Source organism: Macaca thibetana, chromosome 19, assembly GCF_024542745.1.
Source record: "Macaca thibetana thibetana isolate TM-01 chromosome 19, ASM2454274v1, whole genome shotgun sequence".
In the NCBI taxonomy this organism is placed as follows: domain Eukaryota; kingdom Metazoa; phylum Chordata; class Mammalia; order Primates; family Cercopithecidae; genus Macaca; species Macaca thibetana.
Window position 1 is genome coordinate 26,190,785 of NC_065596.1, and position 20,045 is coordinate 26,210,829.

General features: G+C 49.9%; 1 protein-coding gene across 1 annotated transcript in view; it reads right to left on the reverse strand.

Moving 5' to 3' along the window:
* Positions 1-20,045, reverse strand: part of ERCC1 (ERCC excision repair 1, endonuclease non-catalytic subunit) — a 192,787-nt gene that overhangs the window by 15,611 nt on the left and 157,131 nt on the right. The window contains exons 2-3 of the mRNA XM_050772254.1: positions 1,112-1,210; positions 592-703 (exon numbers count right to left, since the gene is read on the reverse strand). Coding sequence (XP_050628211.1) covers positions 592-696 — 105 coding nt within the window. The 5' untranslated portion in view covers positions 697-703; positions 1,112-1,210. The remainder of the gene's footprint in view (positions 1-591; positions 704-1,111; positions 1,211-20,045) is intronic.

The window sequence follows — 20,045 nt, forward strand, 5'->3', positions numbered from 1 at the left end:
TCGCTTGAATCCGGGAGGCGGAGGCTGCAGTGAGCCGAGATGGTGCCAGTGCACTCCAGCCTGGGTGACAGAGCCAGACTGTCTCAAAATAATAAATAAATAAAATAAAGTAGGAAGGTCCTCTTCCTCATCACGCCCTATATCCTTAGCTCACTTTCCTTTTCTTCATAGCCAATGCTAATCACCAATCGATTGTTTTCCCTTGGGAAGGAGATTTCAATATTGCCAGGTCCTTCCATTTACCAAAATATGTCTAAAGTATAGATTTTAAGATTGCAAAACCTGGCAATTCTTAAACATGAGCAATAAATTCATGTCTTAAAAAATCAGGGTGCTGGCCTCATAAAACACATCAGGGGTTACCTGCTGAATGCCAGTGTCTGGCCTCTGCCTCAGCCCTCTCTTAGAACCAATCATCCATTTCACAGATGGGGAAACTGGGACCTGTGGAGGACCAAGGACTGCTTCCCCAAGTCGTCCGTGGCCCCCAAATCCACTAACCCACACCCTGGTCCCACAGGTCCCATCCTATTCTCTTCCTCCTCCTAACACCCGCCAGCCTCCCAGGGGCCCCGCATCTCCTTGTCCTACCACTCCAGGAGGAACCTCATCCTCGTCGAGGGGTATCACAAATTTCCTCCTTGCTGGAGGCACTGAGGGCTGGGGCACCCCCTCTTTGTCCTTCCCAGGGTCCATGTGGAACCTGAAAGGGAAGGTGCCAGGAGCAAGTGAGCCATCGGCTTCTACGTTCTCATCCCCCAGCAGGAACCCCCACTCATAGCCGTCCCCCACAAAACTCCCAGAGCCCCATAGCGTCAGGTCCCAAACACCCAGGGCCCGAGGCTCTATAACGCCCCGCCCCTTTGACCGCCACCTTCTGCTCGCCCCGCCCCTTACAAGTCCCATCGCTCCGCCTCTCGCCCCCACTGGATTCTATTGGCTCTGTCCCCACCGTCCCCCGACTTCCGTTCGCCCAGCCCCCGGGGCTACATCTGGACGCCCACCCCACGCCTGGCCTTGTCCATCTCTCAGACTCGGCAATGATTGGCTTCCGCGGTTGCCAATCTCCACCTGCAGTCCCGCCTCCCGCCCCCTCTGGTCCCGGCCTTACGGTTTCAGAGCCGCGAATTCAGTTACTGGTCTTGGAGCCTCAAGGGAAAGACTGGAGAGGGACTGAGGCAGTCCACCGCCAGCACTGCCAGCGCGGCCCAGGGCTCGCCGCATTTCCGGCCTCTCTGGCCCCGCTCCCCAGGAGAGTAGAGCATAGAGCAGGGCGATCTCTATGCAACTCTCTATGGTCCTGGAGGACCGCGGAGTTCGTGGGAGGAGAGATATCTATGTGGCCGCAGAGGATCTGGCTCCCAAATTTTTCAGTTCCAAAGCCCATACTGAGCGCTTCTGTGTGCCGGGAATCCTGGCAGGGCTCAGGGGAGAAGAGATCGCAGGAGATCCAACTTGGTCTCTCCTCTCAGTACGCAGAGACTTAAGTTTGAATCCCAACTCAGACATTGACTTGGCCTCAGTTTCCCCATTCATTCATTTATTCCACACCTATTCCCCCCATGCGCTTCTTCTGTTCCCGGTCCTGTGCGAGTCCGTGCTGGTGAAACAGCAGTGACCAACGACAGCCCCGTGTTGTCCTCCCGGAGCTTACGGTTCAGTAAGGGACACAGACACGTTCCCAAACAGTGATGACTTAGAATGGGCAGATCTGGGATGGGAGATCCCGGGAGAGCCGTGGGGTGGGGGTCAGAGGGAGCGCCTGACTCAGCCGCCGAGTCCGGAAGGGCTTCCTGGAGGAAGGGACATCTGAGCAGAGGCCTGGCTGATGAGTTAGTATTAGTCACTTCCTGAAAGGATAGTATCACACTGTTCTAACTTGCAGCTCTCTGATTACTAAGGAAATGGAACGGTTTTTGTGAATGTATTGGTCTTATAAATTTTGTCTTCTGTGAATTGCTTGCTCATATTCCTTGTCCATTTTTTAAATGGGTTGTATGGCTTTTTTATTACTATTAATTTCTAGGGGTACTTTATGGATTCTGATTCTAATCCTTAGTTACCTATATTGCAAACATTTCCTCCTAGTTTCTACTTTGGGTTTTAACTTTAGTTATTTTTGGCACAGAAGTTATTTGTGTTTATGTACAGCTATTTATCAATCTGTTCTGTTCTGACTTTTGCTTTTGGTGTGTTAAGAGCCCTGCCATAACCCAGGGTCATAATGATAAATTCTTTTTTTTTTTTTTTTGAGACGGAGTTTCGCTCTTATTACCCAGGCTGGAGTGCAATGGTGCGATCTCGGTTCACTGCAACCTCCACCTCCCGGGTTCAAGCGATTCTCCTGCCTCTTTAGTAGCTGGGAATTACAGGCATGCGCCACCATGCCCGGCTAATTTTTTTTTTTTTTTTTCTCTCCATTTTTAGTAGAGACGGGGTTTCACCATTTTGGCCAGGCTGGTATCGAACTCCTGACCTCAGTTGGTCCACCTGCCTCAGCCCCCCAAAGTGCTGAATTACAGGCGTAAGCCACGGCGCACGGCCATAATGATACATTCTATCATTTCCTTGAGCTCCGTGTTGTGTTGTCCTCCCAGAGCTTATGTTTCAGTGAGGGACACAGACACCCTGCCAAACAGTGATGGCCTAGAATGAGCAGGTCATCTGGCTTTAATCTATGTAAGATTTATTTATTTATTTGTTTGTTTATTTATTTATTTATTTATTTTTTTGAGATGGAATTTTGCTCTTGTTGCCCAGGCTGGAGTGCAATGGCGCAATCTAGGCTCACTGCAACCTCTGCTTCCCAGATTCAAGCGATTCTCCTGCCTCAGCCTCCCAAGTAGCTGGGATTGCAGGCGCCCGCCCAGCTAACTTTTGTATTTTCAGTAGAGACGGAGTTTCACCATGTTGGCCCGGCTGGTGTCGAACTCCTGACCTTAAGTGATCCACCCGCCTCTGCCTCCCAAAGTGCTGGGATTACAAGCATGAGCCACCGCGCCTGGCCAAGATTTTTTTTTTTTTTTTTTAGACAGAGTCTCGCACTGTCGCTCAGGCTGGAGTGCAGTGACCGGATCTCAGCTCACTGCAAGCTCCGCCTCCTGGGTTTGCGCCATTCTCCTGCCTCAGCCTCCCGAGTAGCTGGGACTACAGGCGCCCGCCACCTCGCCCGGCTAGTTTTTTGTATTTTTTAGTAGAGACGGGGTTTCACTGCGTTAGCCAGGATGGTCTAGATCTCCTGACCTCGTGATCCGCCCGTCTCGGCCTCCCAAAGTGCTGGGATTACAGGCTTGAGCCACCGCGCCCGGCCTAGATTTATTTTTGAAAGTGCACCGAGGTTATTGTTTATGACTGATATAACCAATTGTCTCAAGTTGACCAAATGTAGATCTTTTCTCCACTGTTCTGAAATTCTACCTTTATCACATACCAAATTCCCATACACATACAAGTCTATTTCTGACATTTCTGTTATGTTCATTGATCTTTTTACTTGTACTTGCCTGCAGGTACATGACCATCCCTCTGTTTCTTTCTTCATATCAGTCTTTCGTCTATGGGTGTTTGTCTCTGTGTCTACATTTTCCCATTTTACTTATTTATTTATTTTTTCCTGGGCATGGTGGCTCATGCCTGTAAAGAGTGAGAACAAAAAAAGAAAAAAAGAGCCGGGCGCGGTGGCTCAAGCCTGTAATCCCAGCACTTTGGGAGGCCGAGGTGGGTGGATCACGAGGTCAGGAGATCGAGACTATCCTGGCTAACATGGTGAAACCCCGTCTCTACTAAAAATACAAAAAACTAGCCGGGCGTGGTGGCGGGCGCCTGTAGTCTCAGCTACTTGGGAGGCTGAGGCGGGAGAATGGCGTGAACCCGGGAGGCGGAGCTTGCAGTGAGCCGAGATCAAGCCACTGCACTCCAGCCTGGGAGACACAGCAAGACTCCGTCTCAAAAAAAAAAAAAAAAAAAAAAAGAAAAAAAGAAAAGAAAGAAAAAAGGCCGGGCACGGTGACTTGCGCCTGTCATCCTAGCACTTTGGGAGGCCGAGGCGGGCGGATCACCTATGATCAGGGGTTCGAAACCAGCCTGGCCAACATGGCAAAACCCCGTCTCTGCTAAAAATACAAAATTAGCTGGGCGTGGTGGCGCATGCCTGTAATCCCAGCTTTTTGGGAGGCTGAGGCAGGAGAATCGCTTGAACCTGGGAGGCAGAGGTTGCAGTGAGCTGAGATCGAGACACTGCACTCCAGCCTGGGCGGCGGAGCAAGACTCTGTCTCAAAAAACGAAAAAAGAAAAAAGAAATATACCTCTGTATCCAAGACCATACAGCAATTCTAGAAGTAGGTCATCCCAAGTAGAAGGGCTTGTGACTCAGTTATCCCCTTGGGGAATGGAATTGCCAGACTTAACCCTGCAACTCCTGCGTTTTCTGCCAGGGGGCGATGGTGCACCACAAGAGAATTGGAAGTGTTGGGGAGCCGGTGCCGCTCCGCTCCGCCAGAACCCATCGGGGGCAAGACCCCCTAGAAGGAGGTCCCGTCCCCGCTCCCGACCCATTTCCTTGAAGTAGAAGTGCGGCAAAGGAATTCCTTGAAGTAGAAGTGCCATCAGTGGAATTCTAAATCTGTTAACATTAGTTAAGAGCAACGGGAAAAAGTTGCCCTGGGTTCTACGTTATTTCCAAGTTGGTTGTTGGATTTCTACCCTCAGTTTCTTTTCTTTTCTTTTCTTTTTTTTTTTTTTTTTTTTTTTTTTTTTTTTTTTTTTTTTTTGAGACGGAGTCTCGCCCCGTTGCCTAGGCTGGAGTGCAGTGGCGCGTTCTGGGCTCACTGCAAGCTCCGCCTCCCGGGTTCACGCCATTCTCCTGCCTCAGCCTCCCGAGTAGCTGGGACTACAGGCGCCCGCCACCTCGCCCGGCTAGTTTTTTGTATTATTTTTAGTAGAGACGGGGTTTCACTGTGTTAGCCAGGAAGGTCTCGATCTCCTGACCTCGTGATCCGCCCATCTCGGCCTCCCAAAGTGCTGGGATTACAGGCTTGAGCCACCGCGCCCGGCCTTCTTTTCTTTTCTTTTCTTTTCTTTTCTTTTCCTCCTTCTTCTTCTTCTTTTTTTTTTTTTTTTTTTTTTTTTTTTTTGAGACGGAGTCTCTCTGTGTCACCCGGGCTGGAGTGCAGTGGTGCGATCACACCTCACTGCAGCCTCAACCTCCCGGGCTCCCACATCACCTCCCCTTGTAGCTGGACCACAGGCGCGCGCCACCACGCCTAGCCAACGTTTGTATTTTTTTGTAGAGGCGGGGTGGGGGGGGGGGGTCTCACTATAGCCCAGGCTGGTCTCGAACTTCTGGGCTCAAGCGATCCTCCCTTCTCGCCCTCCCAAAGTGTCGGGATTACTGGAGTGAGCAGCTGCTCCCGGCCTAAGCTGTTTCAAAACTAAACTTTGGAATCCCAGATTCGAATCTCCCTGGCTCCCAGAGTTGAGCGTTCGAATCCACCAGCCGTATCCACGCTCCGATTCCGCCTCTTTCTTCCAAACGCCCCAAGTTCCAGAATTCAGCCGCAACTCCAGTTTAGGCCACTCCCCAGCTCCGGCCCCTGCTCCCGTCCCAAACCTTCCCCTCCTCTCAACTTCGAGCCCTTTGTGCGCCCCGGAACGGGTGGGGTGGGGACGGAGACTGTGAGGACCGAACCCTCACCTCCAATTCCGCCCGAGGGGACCTGAATGGGGGGCGCAGAGAGCAGCCCGGCCGAAGGCTCTGGAAGCAGGCACCGCCGGGGGGCGTAGTGACCAGGCTGCCGTCCCCGCCCGCCTCTAAACTTAGCCGCGGTGACGCGCGGCCCGGTGATCGCGGCGGGGCCGGGGACGCAGGGGGGCCCGAATGGAGGGGGGCGGCTCAGCTCGGCGAGCCTCTATTTATAGCGCCCGGAGCCCGAAATAGCGCGGAGCGGAGCGGCCGGGATGACGCGGGAGCCGCCGGGGGCTGACTCACCCGGCCCCAAGCGAAGGCCCCCGGATGGGGGACAGTGGAGGCGCCTAGCCCCTACTCCGCGTCCTCCCGGGCATCTTTTTTGCTGGGACAGCCCAAGTCTCCGCTGGAGAGGCTGTGGATGGATGTACAGCAAAGGAAAGATCTGCAGCATGAGAGACTGAGGTTGGATCAGAAGTGGGACTTCCACACACACACACAACCAGAACAGAGCGGGACACGGTGGCTCCCGCCTGTAATCCCAGCACTTTGGGAAGCTGAGGAGGGCAGATCACCCGAGGTCAGGAGTTCGAGACCAGCCTGGCCAACATGATGTAACCTCATCTCTACTAAAAATACAAAATTAGCCAGGCCTGGTGGCGCATGCCTATAATCCCAGCTACTCTGGAGGCTGAGGCAGGAGATCGCTTGAACCCGGGAGACGGATGTTGCAGTGAGTCAAGATCAGGCCACTACACTCCAGTCTGGGCAAAAAGAGCGCAACTCCGTCTCAAAAAAAAGAAAGAAAGAAGGAAAGAAAAGTAAAAACAGAATCAAGGACTTATTTACACAAAAAGAGAAAGGGGGAAAGAGGAGAGGTAAACCAGATACACACACTTGTTTCTCACCAGCAACAGAACTGTGATGTTTTGGAGGCAAAGGAATGAACTCAGTGACCCTGGGTAGTTGCCATTCCAGAGCACGTGCCATTCTCCACTTGCCACGATTTATTGCACACTGTTCCCATTCCCTAGAATGTTCTTCCTTGCCTTCTCAGCCTTGAGAACTCATGTACCTCCAGGACCTGGTGCCCAAGGCAATTCCTTTATTATTATTATTATTATTATTATTATTATTATTGAGACAGAGTCTCGCTCTGTCACCCAGGCTGTAGTGCAGTGGCATGATCTTGACTCACTGCAACCTCTGCCTCCTGGGTTCAAGTGATTCTCCTGCCTCAGCCTCCTGAGTAGCTGGGACTACAGGTGCATGCCACCACACCCAGCTAATTTTTTATTTTTAGTAGAGATGGGGTTTCACCATGTTGGCCAAGCTGGTTTCGAACTCCTGACCTCAGGTGATCCACCCTTCAAAGCCTCCCAAAGTGGTGGGATTTTACAGGCATGAGCCACCGCGTCCAGCCGGAGCAATTCCTCAAATAAAAACTCCGTGACCCACTGAGCTGGGAGCCCCATAAGGGCAGGGTCAAGGCTGTCTCAGTCATCACCTTGTCCCCAGCACTGCCCAGCACAGGACAGGCCTTGGGATAAATGAACTGCATGAATAAAAGGTGCCGGTGATAAAATAAAATGACATTTCCCAAGTTATAACAGCAAATGTTGATTCTATGCTTTGTGACCGGCAGGCATGATTCTGAGCCTTATCTCCTGTGGGCTTCGTTGCAGCCCTACAGGGATGTGCTTTTATTAATATTATCACCGCCATCCCTATGTTAGAGATGAAGACACCAGGCTCAAGGGGGCTAAAAGTACCAGAGCTCACTGCTTGCACTCAGCTTGCTCTTAAACCTAGGTCACCTTGGTTCCAAAGGTGTTCAGTTTCCAGGATACATACATCTGGGTCCTGTGGAACCAAAAGCTAGGGAGTGAATCTCAGCCTGCAGCCCAAAGAACCTTAGGGGGTTCCCCAGCACCCCTTCAGGGTGTCTACAAGTTCAAAATTATTATCATAAGTGGGGCGCGGTGGCTCACGCCTGTAATTCCAGCACTTTGGGAGGCTAAGGCAGGCGGTTCACGTGAGGTCAGGAGTTTGAGACCAGCCTGGCAAACATGGCAAAACCCCATTTCTACTAAAAATACAAAAAATTAGCCAGGCGTGGTGGCGTGTGCCTGTGATTCCAGCTACTTGGGAGACTGAGGTGGGAGAATTCGGAGAGCAAGTTTGCAGTAAACTGAGATGGGGCCACTGCACTCCAGCCTGGGAAACAAAGCAAGACCCCGTCTCAAAAAAAGTATCATCGGGCCGGGCGCGGTGGCTCACGCCTGTAATCCCAGCACTTTGGGAGGCCGAGACGGGCGGATCACAAGGTCAGGAGATGGAGACCATCCTGGCTAACACGGTGAAACCCCGTCTCTACTAAAAGTACAAAAAACTAGCCGGGCGAGGTGGCGGGCGCCTGTAGTCCCAGCTACTCGGGAGGCTGAGGCTGGAGAATGGCGTAAACCCAGGAGGCGGAGCTTGTAGTGAGCCGAGTTCGCGCCACTGCACCGCAGCCTGGGTGACAAGAGCAAAGACTCCGTCTCAAAAAAAAAAAAAAAAAAAAAAAAAAAATGGCCGGGCGCGGTGGCTCAAGCCTGTAATCCCAGCACTTTGGGAGGCCGAGGCAGGTGGATCACGAGGTCAGGAGATCGAGACTATCCTGGCTAACATGGTGAAACCCCGTCTCTACTAAAAATACAAAAAACTAGCCGGGCGTGGTGGCGGGCGCCTGTAGTCTCAGCTACTTGGGAGGCTGAGGCCGGAGAATGGCGTGAACCCGGGAGGCGGAGCTTGCAGTGAGCCGAGATCACGCCACTGCACTCCAGCCTGGGAGACACAGCGAGACTCCGTCTCAAAAAAAAAAAAAAAAGTATCATCATAATAATATTGACATCATATATGATACACCATAATAATAATACATAGTTGGGGGGGCGGGGTCTCAGCCTTCCCCAGGCTGGAGTGCAGTGGCGCCATCTTGGCTTACTGCAACCTCCACCTCCCATGTTCAAGCAATTCTCCCGCCTCAGCCTCCCAAGTAGCTGAGACTACAGTCATGCACCACCATGCCTGGCTAATTTTTTCGTATTTTTAGTAGAGATGGGGTTTCACCATATTGGCCAGTGCAGTTTCCACGATATTGCAACAGACCAAACGCAGACACACACGTGAGGACCCAGCTGTCTTCTGTTAAGCCTGATGTGAAAGTGATTTGCAAAAATTAAAATGATGCCCTTCTTCTCACTAAATTTTTGTTTCAGGCTGGGCACGGTGGTACGTGCCTGTAATTCCAGGACTTTGGGAGGTCAAGGTGGGAGGACGGCTTGAGCCCAGGAGTTCAAGACCAGCCTGAAGGGCTGGGTGCAGTGGCTTACGCCTGTAATCCCAGCACTTTGGGAGATTAAGGCGGTGGATCACCTGAGGTCGGGAGTTCAAGACCAGCCTGACCAACATGGAGAAACCCCATCTCTACTAAAAGTACAAAAATTAGCTGGGTGTGGTGGCACATACCTGTAATCCCAGCTACTTGGGAGGCTGAGGCAGAAGAATCACTTGAACTCAGGAGATGGAGGCTGCAGTGAGCCAAGATTGTGCCATTGCACTCCAGCCTGAGCAACAAAAGTGAAACTCCATCTCAAAAAAAATAAAAAGACCAGACTGGGCAACATAGGAAGACCCCAATCTCTACAAAAAATGTTTAAATGAGCTGCACTTGGTAAAAAAAAAAAAAAAATTATTTTGGAAAACATGGTTATTTTCATTTAAAATATATAACTTACATTAACATACGATTAATTTTGTATTTTTATTTTATTTTATTTATTTATTTATTTATTTTTTGAGACGGAGTCTGGCTCTGTCGCCCAGGCTGCAGTGCAGTGGCGCCATCTCGGCTCACTGCAAGCTCCGCCTCCCGGGTTCACACCATTCTCTGGAACTACAGGCGCCCGCCACCACGCCCAGCTAATTTTTTGTATTTTTAGTATAGATGGGGTTTCACCGTGTTAGCCAAGATGGTCTCAGTCTCCTGACCTCATGATCCGCCCACCTCGGCCTCCCAAAGTTCTGGGATTACAGGCGTGAGACACGCGCCCGGCCTGTTTTATTTTTTTGGAGACGGAATCTCGCTCTGTCGCTCAGGCTGGAGTGCAATGGCGCAATCTTGGCTCGACGCAACCTCCGCCTCCAGGGTTCAAGCAATTCTCCTGCCTCAGCCTCCCGAGTAGCTGGGACTACAGGCATGTGCCACCATGCCGGGTGAATTTTTCATATGTTTAGTAGTGACAGGGTTTCATCGTGTTAGCCAGGCTGGTCTCGATCTCCTGACCTCATGATCCACCCGCCTTGGCCTCCCAAAGTGCTGGGATTACAGGTGTGAGTCACCGCGCCTGACGAACACAAAATTAATTTATTATTATTATTATTATTATTATTATTATTTATTTTTAGAGATGGGGGTCTTGTGCTGCCCAGGCTGGTCTCAAACTCAAGCCATACTTCCACCCCAGTCTCCCAAGTAGCTGGGATTACAGGTGTGTGCCACTGCACCCAGCTACTTTTAAGTGAATCAACAAATGTTTCTAAAATTTCTCAGTTTTAACTTCTAATACAGTAAATATTGATAGAAATCATACACATCAACAAAAACTCTTTGGGGTCCTCAACACATTTTTTAAATTTTAGACAAGGTTTCTCTGTGTTGCCCAGGCTGGAGTTCAATGGTGCAGTCATAACTCACTGCAGTCTTTGAACTCCTGGGCTAAAGGAGTCCTCCCACCTCAGTCTCCCAAATAGTTAGGACTACAGGTGCACACCACCACTCGTGGCTGCTTTTATTTATTTTTTTATTGTAGAGACGGGAACTTGCTATGCTGCCCAGGCAGAGGCCTTCAATAGTTAGGAGTGTAAGGGGGCCAGATGCAGTGGCTCACACCTGTAATCCCAGCACTTTGGGAGGCTGAGGCGGGCGGATCATGTGAGGTTGGGAGTTCGAGACCAGCCTGACCAACACAGATAAACCCTGTCTCTACTAAAAATACAAGATTAGCCGGGCATGGTGGCACATGCCTCTAATCCCAACTACTCGGAAGGTTGAGGCAGGAGAATCGCTTGAACCCAGGAGGCAGAGTTTGCGGTGAGCCGAGATTGTGCCACTGCACTCCAGCCCGGGCAACAAGAGTGAAAGTCTATCTCAAAAAAAAAAAAAAGATTCAATGGATTAGGCCAGGTGCGGTGGCTCACACCTGTAATCCCAGCACTTTGGGAAAACAAGGCAGGCAGATCACTTGAGGTCAGGAGTTTGAGACCGGCCTAGGCAACGTGGTGAAGCCCCATCTCTATTAAAAATACAAAAATTAGGCTGGGCACAGCCTCATGCCTGTAATCCCAGCTCTTTGGGAGACCAAGGCAGGTGGATCACCAGAGATCAGAAGTTCAAGACCAGCCTGAGCAACATAGTGAAACCCCGTCTCTACTAAAAATATAAAAATTAGCCAGGCATGGTGGCGTGCGCCTCGAATCCCAGCTACTTGGGAGGCCAAGGCATGAGAATTGCTTGAACCCGGGAGGTGGAGATTGCAGTGAGCCGAGATTTTGCCATTGTACTCCAGCCTGGGCAACAGAGTGAGAGTCCATCTCAAAAACAAACAAATTAGCTGGGCGTGGTGGTGCATGGATGTAATCCCAGCTACTGGGGAGACTGAGGTCGGAGAATCACTTGAACCCGGGAGACAGAGGTTGCAGTGAGCCGAAATTGCACCACTGCACTCCAGCCTGGGTGACAGAGCAAGACTCTGTCTTTAAAAAAAAAAAAAAAGAATCAATGAACTAATAATCATACAAACTTGATAAGTGTCATGAAGGACAAGAATGTGGAACATCATTTTAACCGTGAAGGAGAGGAGGAGTGGACAGGAGGGTAGGGGAGGTTTGTCTGTCAAAGGAACATTTAAAAAGAGACCTGGCTGGGCACAGCGGCTCACACCTGTAATCCCAGCACTTTGGGAGGCCGAGGTGGGTGGATCACGAGGTCAGGAGATCAAGACCATTCTGGCTAACATGATGAAACCAGTATTTACTAAAAAAAATTATCTGGGCTTGGTGGCACGCGCCTGTAGTCCCAGCAACTTGGGAGGAGGCTGAGGAAGGAGAATCGCTTGAACCTGAGAGGCAGAGGTTGCAGTGAGCCGAGATCGTGCCACTGCACTCCAGCCTGGCCAACAGCAAGACTCTGTCTCACAAAAAAAAAAAAAAAAAAAGAACAAGAAGAGACCTGTCCAGGCGCCCTGGTTCACACCTGTAATCCAAGCACTTTGGGAGGCTGAGGCTGGTAGATCGCTTGAGCCCAGGAGTTTGAGACCAGCCTGGGCAACATGGTCAAACATCGTGTCTCTCCAAAAAATATACACAAAAAATCGCATGGCATGGTGGCATGTGCCTGTAGTCCCACATACTCGGGAGGTTAAGGTGGGAGGATCACTTGAGCCCAGGAAGGTCAAGGCTGCAGTGGGCCATGATCATGACAATACACTCCAGCCTGGACAGCTGAGTAAGGCCCCCATCTCAAAAAAAGAAAAGAAAAGATAATCTATCTGGCAGTTTTCTCTCTTACCTTCCAATTGTTGAGTCTCATTTATTTTTCTTGTCTTATAGCATTTTTTTACTTTTTTTTTTTCCGAGTCTGAGTCTTGCTCTGTCACCCAGGCTGGAGTGCAGTGGTGCGACCTCAGCTCACTGCCACCTTCGCCTCCCGGGTTCAAGCAATTCTCCTGCCTCAGCCTCCCGAGCAGCTGGGACTATAGGCGTGCACCACCACACCTGGCTATTTTTTTTTTTTTTTTTTTTTTGAGATGGAGTCTTGCTCTGTCACCCAGGCTAGAGTGCAGTGGCACATTCTCGGCTCACCGCAAGCTCTGCCTCCCTGGTTCAAGCAATTCTCCTGTCTCAGCCTCCCGAGTAGCTGGGATTACAGGCACCTGCCACCGTGCCTGGCTAATTTTTGTATTTTTAGTAGAGACAGGGTTTCACCATCTTGGCCTGACTGGCCTCGAACTCCTGACCTCGTGATCCACTTGCCTCGGCCTCCCAAAGTGCTGGGATTACAGGCGTGAGCCACTGCGCCTGCCCTGCGCCTGGCCTTTTTTTTTTTTTTTTTTTTTTTTTTTTGAGACAGAGTTTCGTTCTTGTTGCCCAGGCTGGAGCACAATAGTGTGATCTTGGCTCACTGCAACCTCCACCTCCTGGGTTCAAGCGATTCTGCTGTCTCAGCCTCCCGAGTAGCTGGAATTACAGGCATGTGCCACCATGCCTGGCTAATTTTTATTTATTTTTTTATTTTTATTTTTTTTAAGTAATGGGGTTTCTCCATGTTAGTCAGGCTGGTCTCAAACTCCTGACCTCAGGAGATCCACCCGCCTCGGCCTCCCAAAGTGCTGGGATTAGAGGCATGAGCCACTGTGCCTGGCCCGTCTTACAGCATTTACAAACACTTCAGGACTATGCTGCACAGTAACATTTATTCTCACAACAGCCCTCCAAACTACAACCCTCTGAGATGACTTATCTCACCATGCCCATTTTACAGAGGGAGAAACTGAGGCACAGGGAAGGTAGAATCTTGTCCAAGGCCACAAACCAAGTAAACAACCAAACTAGGACTCCAACCAAACCTTGTGCTGTCAGTTTCAGCCTTAAAAGAAAACTCAATAAACATTCTGGGTTTTTTGTTTTTGTTTTGAGACCTTTATTCTGTGACCCAGGTTGGAGTGCAGCGTGGTGATCACAGCTCAAGGCAGCCTCAAACTCCTAGACTCAAGTAAACCTCCTCTCTCAGTCTCACAAGCAGCTGGGACTACAGGTGTGCACCACCACACCCGGCTAATTTAGTAGAGATGGGGGTCTCACTATATTGCCCAGGCTGATCTCAAACTGCTGGCCTCAAGGGATCCTCCTGCCTCAGACTCCCAAAGTGTTAGGATTACAGGTGTGAGCCTCTATGTTCAGTCCACATTCTGTATTATTATTATTATTATTATTACTTTTGAGATGGAGTCTCACTCTGTCGCCCAAGCTGGAGTGCAGTGGTGCAATCTCGGCTCGCTGCAACCTCTGCCTCCCAGATTCAAGCGATTGTTTCAAGTCTCAGCCTCCCAAGTAGCTGGGAGTACAGACATGTACCACCACGCTCGGCTAATTTTTTTTTGTATTTTTAGTAGAGACAGGGTTTCACCATGTTGGCCAGGTTGGTCTCGAACTCCTGACCTCAGGTGATCCACCCACCTCGTCCTCCCAAAGTGCTGAGATTACAGACATGAGCCACTGCGCCTGGCCTATTATTATTATTTTTTTAACAGGAAAAATATCCTGTAACTGGCCGGGCACGGTGGCTCAAGCCTGTAATCCCAGCACTTTGGGAGGCTGAGGCGGGTGGATCACGAGGTCAGGAGTTCAAGACCAGTCTGGCCAACATAGTGAAACCCCGTCTCTACTAAAAATACAGAACAAATTAACTGGGCGTGGTGGTATGTACCTGTAATTCCAGCTACTTGGGAGGCTGAGGCAGGAGAATTGCTTGAACCCGGGAGGCAGGGGTTGCAGTGAGCCGAGATCGCACCACTGCACTCCAGTCTGGGGTGACAGAACAAGACTCCGTCTCAAAAAAAGAAAAATATCCTGTAAATTTCCACAGTGACCCATAGAGCTTGGATGAAGAGCTGGAAGCCTCAGATCTCGTTCAGGCTCCATTCTCTCTTAGAGCCTCAGTTTCTTTCCCTATGAGGAAGGGTTGGAAAAGATGTTCTCTAAAAGCCTCAGAAACTCTGCCATTAGTAAGGAGGAGACAGAAGCCCAAACAGATTGCATTAGTTTCTTAACTGCTACTATAACAAATTACTAGCAGTTCAGTGACTTAAAACAAGAGAAATTCATTCTTTCACAGTTCTGGAGGCCAAAAGTCAAAATCAGGGTGTCAGCCAGGTGCGGTGACTCACCCCTGTAATCCCAGCCCTTTGGGAGGCCACGGTGGGTGGCTCCCTTTAGGCCAGGATTTTGAAACCAGCCTGACCAACATGGTGAAACCCCATCTCTACTAAAAATACAAAAAATTAGCTGGGCGTGGTGGTGTGGGCCTGTAATCCCAGCTCATCAGGAGGCTGAGGCAGGAGAATTGCTTCAGCCTGGGAGGCAGAGGTTGCAGTATGCTGAGATCTTGCCACTGTACTCCAGCCTGGGCCACAGGGCAAGACCCTGTTTTTGTTTGTTTGTTTGTTTTTATTTATTTTTTTTTTTGGAGACGGAGTCTCGCTCTGTCGCCCAGGCTGGAGTGCAGTGGCCGGATCTCAGCTCACTGCAAGCTCCGCCTCCCGGGTCTACGCCATTCTCCTGCCTCAGCCTCCCGAGTAGCTGGGACTACAGGCGCCCGCCACCTCACCCGGCTAGTTTTTTGTATTTTTTAGTAGAGACGGGGTTTCACTGTGTTAGCCAGGATGGTCTCGATCTCCTGACCTCGTGATCCGCCCGTCTCGGCCTCCCAAAGTGCTGGGATTACAGGCTTGAGCCACCGCGCCCGGCCGTTTGTTTGTTTTTTAAAGAAAGAAAAAAAGAAGTTGTACAGCCAATATTTGAACCCCTGGAATTTGGCTCCAGAGCCTGTAGTCTCCACACTACCTTCCAGAGGCCCATCTTCACACGCTGTTAAATCTGGACTTCAGGGAAGCCGCAGTAGAGATCCGTGTTCAGGCCAGGGCTCACTGCTGTGCTGTTACATAGGGCAGTCACTGGCCACACGTTGCCTTTAAGAGCTTCAAACATGGCTGGTCCAAAATGGGATTCGCCTGCAGTGTAAAATCCACGCTGGAGTTTGAAGGCTTAGTGCCATGAAAGGAATGTAAAGTATCTCATGAAGAATTCTGATGCTGAGGCCGGGCGCAGTGGCTCATGCATGTAATCCCAACACTTCGGGAGGCCAAGGAGGGCAGATCACCTGAGGTCAGGAGTTTGAGACCACCCTGGCCAACATGGCGAAACCCCGTGTCTCTACTAAAAATACAAAATTAGCCGGGCGTGGTGGCGCGCGCCTGTAGTTCCAGCTATTCAAGAGGCTGAGGCAGGAGAATCACTAGAACCTGGGAAGTGGAGGTTGCAATGAGCCAAAATCGCACCGTTGCACTCCAGCCTGGGGGACAGAGTGAGACTCTATCTAAAAAAACAAGGAAAATTAACAATAGTAATTCTGAAACTGGATACATGTTGAAATAATAATATTTTGGATGTATCCAGTTAGATAAAGTACATAAAATTATCTTCACTTGCTCTTTTTAATTTTTTTATTGTGGCTACTACAACACTTATCTATTTGTTTGTTTGTTTGAAACAGGGTCTCGCTCTGTCACCATGGTCCCAGGTGGAGTAAAGTGGCACAATCACAGCTAACTGCAACCTTGAACTCCTAGGCTCAAGGGATCGTCCTGCCTCAGCCTCCTGAGTGACTGGGACTGTAGAGGCCTGCCACCACACCCAGCTAATTTTTTAATTTAAAAAAATGTTTTGGGTTGGGTGCGGTGGCTCAGCCTGTAATTCCAGCACTTTGGGAGGCTGAGGTGGGCAGATCACAAGGTCAGGAGTTCGAGACCAGCCTGGCCAACATGGTGAAACCCCCGTCTCTACTAAAAATATAGAACTAAACTGGGTATGGTGGCAGGTGCCTGTAATCCCAGCTGCTTGGGAGGCTGAAGCAGGAGAATCGTTTGAACCCAGGAGGCAGAGGTTGCAGTGAGCTGAAATTGAGCCATTGCACTCCACCCTGGGTGACAGGGCAAGATTCCGTCTCAAAAAAAAAAAAAAAAAAAAAGCCGGGCGCAGTGGCTCACTCCTATAATCCCAGCACTTTGGGAGGCCAAGTGGATCACGAGTTGGATCACGAGGTCAGGAGGAGACCATCCTGGCTAACACGGTGAAACCCCGTCTGTACTAAAAATACAAAAAAAAAAAAAAAAAAAGCTGGGCACGGTGGCAAACGCCTATAATCCCAGCACTTTGGGAGGCCGAGGCAGGCAGATCACGAGGTCAGGAGATTGAGACCATCGCAGCTAACACGGTGAAATCCTGTCTCTACTACACAAAAAATTAGCCAGGTGTGGTGGCAGGCTCCTGTGGTCCCAGCTGCTTGGGAGCCTAAGGCAGGAGAATGGCATGAACCCGGGAGGCGGAGGTTGCAGTGAGCGGAGGTCATGCCACTGCACTCCAGCCTGGCCAACAGAGCAAGACTCTGTCTCAAAAAAAAAAAAAAGGTTTTGTAGAGATGAAGCGGGGTGCGGGGTGGCAGGGGGTTGGGAGTGGGGTGGGGGTCTTGCTGTGTTATCTACGCTGATCTCACACCCCTGGCCTTGACATGGCAGTTCGCCCGCCTTGGCCTCCCAAAGGGCTAAGATTATGAGCGTGAGCCACCCTGGCCTAAACATTTAAAACGACACGTGTGACAGCCAGGCATGGTAGCCTGCACTTGTAATCCCAGCTCCTTAGAAAGCTGAGGTGGGAGGATCCCTCTAGACCAAGAGTTGGAGATCAGCTTGGGCAACATAGTGAGATTCCATATGTAGTGGATTCCAATACAGTGAGACTTTAAAATATAAAATAAGGGCCGGGCACAGTGGCTTACGCCTGCAATCCCAGCACTTTGGGAGGCCAAGGTGGGTGAATCACCTGAGGTCAGGAGTTCGAGACCAGCCTGACCAACATGGTGAAACCCCATCTCCACTAAAAATACAAAATTAGCCAGGCGTTGTGATACATGCCTGTAATCCCAGCTACTCGGGAAGCTGAGGGAGGAGAATCGCTTGAACACAGGAGGCGGAGGTTGCAGTGAGCCGTGATCACGCCACTGCACTCCAATCTGGGCGACAGGAGCGAGACTTCATCTCAAAATAAAAAAAAAAGAAAAGAAATATATATGTATAATAATTAAATAAAAATAAAATTGTACATATGGATCCAGCAGACTCATATACCTCTGGTTATATTTCCAAAGGAATTGAAATCAGGATGTTGAAGGGATATCTGCTCTCCCAAGTTCATTGCAGCACTGGTCACAATAGCCAAGATATGGAGGCAACCTAAGTGTTCATCAAAGGACATAATGGATAAAACAAATGTTGCATATACACACGATGGAATACTATACAGCCTTGTAAAGGGAGGAAATTCTGCCATTCAAGACAACATGGATGGAACCACAGTACATTATGCTAAGTGAAATACACCAGGCACAGAAAGACAAACACCACATGATCCCACTTTTATATGGAATCTTAAAATGTCAATCTCATAGAAACAGTATAAAGGTGGCTTAGAGGCTGGGGAAGTGGGAGAGGGTTGGGAAAAGAGAAGATGTTGATCAAAGGGTGCGAAGTTTCAGCGAGACTAGAGAAATATACTTCAGTGATCTATTGCACAGCATGGTAACCATGGTTAATAATAATGTACTGTGTATTTCAAAGTTGCTAAAATAGAGTTTAAATTTTTTTAATTTGTAAATATTTTTTATTTTTTGTCAGTACATATTTTCATCTGATTTTTATTTTTAAAATTTTTTTAGACAGAGTCTCGCTCTGTTGCCCAAGCTGGAGTGCAGTGGCTCAATCTTGGCTCACTGCAACCTCCGCCTCCTGGGTTCAAGTGATTCTCCTGCCTCGGCCTCCTGAGTAGCTGGGACCACAGGTGCCCACCACCACGCCCAGCTAATTTTTTTTTTGTATTTTTAGTAGAGATGGGATTTCACTGTGTTAGCCAGGATGGTGTTGATCTCCTGACCTCCTGATCTGCCCCCCTCCATCTCCCAAAGTGCTGGGATTACAGGCGTGAGCCACAGTGCCTGGCCTCTCATCTGATTTATTTTTGTTTTTATTTTTATGCTTTTTGTAGAGATGGCATCTCACTACGTTGCCCAGGTTAGTCTCCAACTCCTGGGCTCAAGCCATCCTCTTGCCTCAGCCTCCCAGACTGCTGGATTTATAGGCGTGAGTCACTGTACATGGCCCTGACATCTTGATTTCAATTTCTTTGGATATACACTCAGAAGTGGGATTGCTGGATCCACATGTGTAATTTTATTTTTTATGTGTTTGTTTGTTTGTTTATTTATTTATTTATTTATATTTTTTTTTGAGACAGAGTCTTGCTCTGTCGCCCAGGCTGGGGTGCAGTGGCCGGATCTCAGCTCACTGCAAGCTCCGCCTCCCGGGTTTAGACCATTCTCCTGCCTCAGCCTCCCGAGTAGCTGGGACTACAGGCGCCCGCCACCTCGCCCGGCTAGTTTTTTGTATTTTTTAGTAGAGACGGGGTTTCACCGTGTTAGCCAGGATGGTCTCGATCTCCTGACCTCGTGATCCGCCCGTCTCGGCCTCCCAAAGTGCTGGGATTACAGGCTTGAGCCACCGCGCCCGGCCTATTTATTTATTTATTTATTTATTTTTTTTTTTTTTTTTTTTGAGGCGGAGTCTTCACTTTGTCGCCCAGGCTGGAGTGCAGTGGCACCATCTCGGCTCACTGCAAGCTCCGCCTCCCGGGTTCGCGCCATTCTCCTGCCTCAGCCTCCCGAGTAGCTGGGACTACAGGCGCCAGCAAACGCGCCCGGCTAATTTTTTGTATTTTAGTAGAGACGGGGTTTCACCGTGTTAGCCAGGATGGTCTCGATCTCCTGACCTCGTGATCCGCCCGCCTCAGCCTCCCAAAGTGCAGGGATTACAGGCGTGAGCCACCGCGCCCGGCCTATTTATTTATTTTAAGACAGTCTCACTCTGTCGCCCAGGCTGGAGTGCAGTTTGACGCACAATCTTGGCTCACTGCAACCTCTGCCTCCCGGGCTCAAGCGATCCTCCTACTTCAGCCTTCTGAGTAGCTGAGACTACAGGTGTGCACCATCACGCCCGGCTAATTTTTTTTTTTTTTTTTTTTTTTTTTTTTGAGACGGAGTCTCGCTGTGTCTCCCAGGCTGGAGTGCAGTGGCGCGATCTCGGCTCACTGCAAGCTCCGCCTCCCGGGTTCACGCCATTCTCCCGCCTCAGCCTCCCAAGTAGCTGAGACTACAGGCGCCCGCCACCACGCCCGGCTAGTTTTTTGTATTTTTAGTAGAGACGGGGTTTCACCATGTTAGCCAGGATAGTCTTGATCTCCTGACCTCGTGATCCACCCGCCTCGGCCTCCCAAAGTGCTGGGATTACAGGCTTGAGCCACCGCGCCCGGCCGGCTAATTATTTTTATTTATTTATTATTATTATTTTTTGAGACAGAGTTTTGCTCTTTTTTCCCAGGCTGGAGTGCAATGGCTCAATCTCGGCTCACCGCAACTTCCGCCTCCCTGGGTCCAGC